Source organism: Eimeria maxima, genomic scaffold (assembly GCF_000499605.1).
Source record: "Eimeria maxima Weybridge genomic scaffold, Emw_scaff2093, whole genome shotgun sequence".
Lineage (NCBI taxonomy): Eukaryota > Apicomplexa > Conoidasida > Eucoccidiorida > Eimeriidae > Eimeria > Eimeria maxima.
This window is the reverse complement of record NW_013564973.1, coordinates 1-2,500: the sequence shown is the minus strand read 5'-3', so window position 1 is coordinate 2,500 and position 2,500 is coordinate 1. Positions and strand designations below refer to the sequence as shown.

The window sequence follows — 2,500 nt, the reverse complement described above, 5'->3', positions numbered from 1 at the left end:
GAAGGAAGAGAAAAGAAGAAAAAAACAGGATGCGGTGTATACATACAGCTATATATACATACAGAGGAAAAGAGGTAAATAAAGACTATATTATACCATATAAAGAGGAAAATAAAGGAATAAATATAAATAAATAAAGAAATAAAGGATATTTGTGCAAAAATTCATGAACAAAAGAAGAAAATAAACATAAATAAACAACTTTTCCTTCCCCCCTCTTGCTGCAGGTGTTGTTGGGTGTACGTACACCGCAGCACATACACCGCAGCAGTAATATGACCACCGTGCTGCTGCTGCTTCTGCTGCTGCTTATTTCTTTGCTTTTTGCTGTTAATTTATATATATTTATATATTTATTTGTTTTATTTATAATTATTTAATTAAAAGAAACAAATGCACAAAAAAATATACTCTTATAGATGCAATAATAAGGGCTTTCTTATTCGTGCATGCATACACCTCACGGGGCTGCTCTTCTTATCTTCCTTCTTCTCTTTCCTTCCTTCCTTTGCTGCAGCAGCAGCAGCAGCAGCAACAGCAGCATCTGCTGCTAATGCTGTATCTTTTTGCTGCTAAATATATATAAATACACGTACAAGAAACATCAAGAACTACAGCAAGCTAAACTCGCGCCGCTGCTGCTGCTGCTGCTGCTTATTACTTCTTCTTCTGCTGCTGCTGCTGACAGCAGCAGACAGACAAAAACAATAAATAAAAAGACGTAGCAGCAACATATATCATACAACAACTAGCAAATATAACAGCAGCAGCAGCAGCAGCAACAGCAGCAACAGCAACAGCAGCAGCTGCTGCAACTTGCATGTCTCTACAGTAAATACTGTACCACAGTGATAGTACGGCAGTGAAAACAGCAACAGCAGCAGCAGCAGCAGCAACTGCAGCAGCAGCAGCAACAGTTTTTTTTTGTATTCTTTTTTTATTTAATGAATATGCAGCCCCCTGCAAAGATTCAACGTCTGGGCTCCTTTGGAGTATCTGCTGCAGCAGCAACAGCAACAGCAGCAGCAGCACAAGCACCAGCACCATCAGGACCAGCAGCATCAGCAGGAACAACCACAACAGCAGCAGCAGCAGGAACAACTTGTGTCTCTTTTTCTGTACCATCCTTACCAGGTGTAAATGGATCTCCTTCTCCTCTACGTATGAACAGCAGCAGCAGCAGCATCAGCATTAACAGCAGCAACAGCAGCAGCAGCAGCAACAGCAGCAGCAGCAGCAGCAGCAACAACAACAACAATGGCATAGTGGATAATTCTTCATCTTCTGTACTTGCTGCAGTACTTGGTGAAGACCCATCAACAACAGCAGCAACAACAGCAGCAGCACCAGCAGCAGCAACAACAACAGCAGCAGCAGCAGCCCCAGCAGCAGCACCAGCAGCAGCAGCAACAGCAACAGGAGGTTATAGTATACCGATGGTATCTTCTTCTCCTGGTATGTTAAGTAGAGCATTTACGATGCCAGCAATGCCGGTATCAGCAGCAGCAGCAGCAGCAGCAACAGCAGCAGCAGCAGCAGCAGCAGGAGGAGGAGGAGTAAGACCAGGACAAATAAGGAATAAGCCACGATTTAGTTTATATGCATCATCTAAGCGTGTATTATGTTGTCCCTTTTGTACCCCAAATGCTGACAACAACAGCAGCAGCAACAGCAGCAGCAACAGCAGCAGCAGCAGCAGCAGCAGCAGCAGCACAATAGTATTTGATAGCAGCAGCGGAGACCAATTATGCAGGGAATGTGGGTACGTAATAGAGGAGAGAGTACTTAATGAGGAGCAGGAGTGGAGGTCATTTAGTAGCGATTTAACAACAACAGGAGGGAGCAGCAGCAGCAGCAGCAGCAGCAGCAGCAAAGGAGACAGAAATAGAATTGGAGACACATTAGATGCATGGCTTACTGATGGAGGTATAGGGACATCTATGATGCTGGGATCGGGATCGTCTTCTAGGGGGCTGGGATCGGGGAGACGACTACAGATGCTGCATGAGGCTACAACGAATTCTGCTGCTGCTGCTGCACCACCACCATCTATAAATACATCTTCTTCTTCTTCATCATCTGCTGCTGCTGCTGCTGCTGCTGCTGCTGCTGCTGATGGAGGTATTGTTAATAAGGATAGACAACTCAAGGCTGCATTCTCTTATCTACGTCTTATTGCTGAGGCTTTTTGTCTTAGGGATTATATACTAGAGAGAGCTAAAGAAATTGCTAAGGAATTACTTGTATGTATACATTTATTTATTTATTTATTTATTTATTTATCTATTTATTTAGTTTATTTATTTATTTATTTATTTTATTTATTTATTTATTTATAATTTATTACTCTTATTCTTATTTTTTGTACAAAAAAACACAATAATATATATACTTTATACGTATATTTATGTATATATGTATATATGTATATGTATATGTATATATGTATATGTATATGTATATGTATATGTATATGTATATGTATATGTATATGTATATC

At 40.8% G+C, this 2,500-nt stretch overlaps 1 protein-coding gene across 1 annotated transcript; it reads left to right on the top strand.

Moving 5' to 3' along the window:
- Window positions 1-950: 950 nt before the first annotated feature.
- On the top strand, window positions 951-2,243 carry EMWEY_00057220 (transcription initiation factor iib, putative; the record flags this gene model as incomplete). Its single annotated transcript, XM_013480582.1, has 1 exon — window positions 951-2,243. A coding segment is annotated over one exon (1,293 nt), but the record flags the coding sequence as incomplete, so codon positions are not given.
- Between the last annotated feature and the right edge of the window lie 257 nt (window positions 2,244-2,500).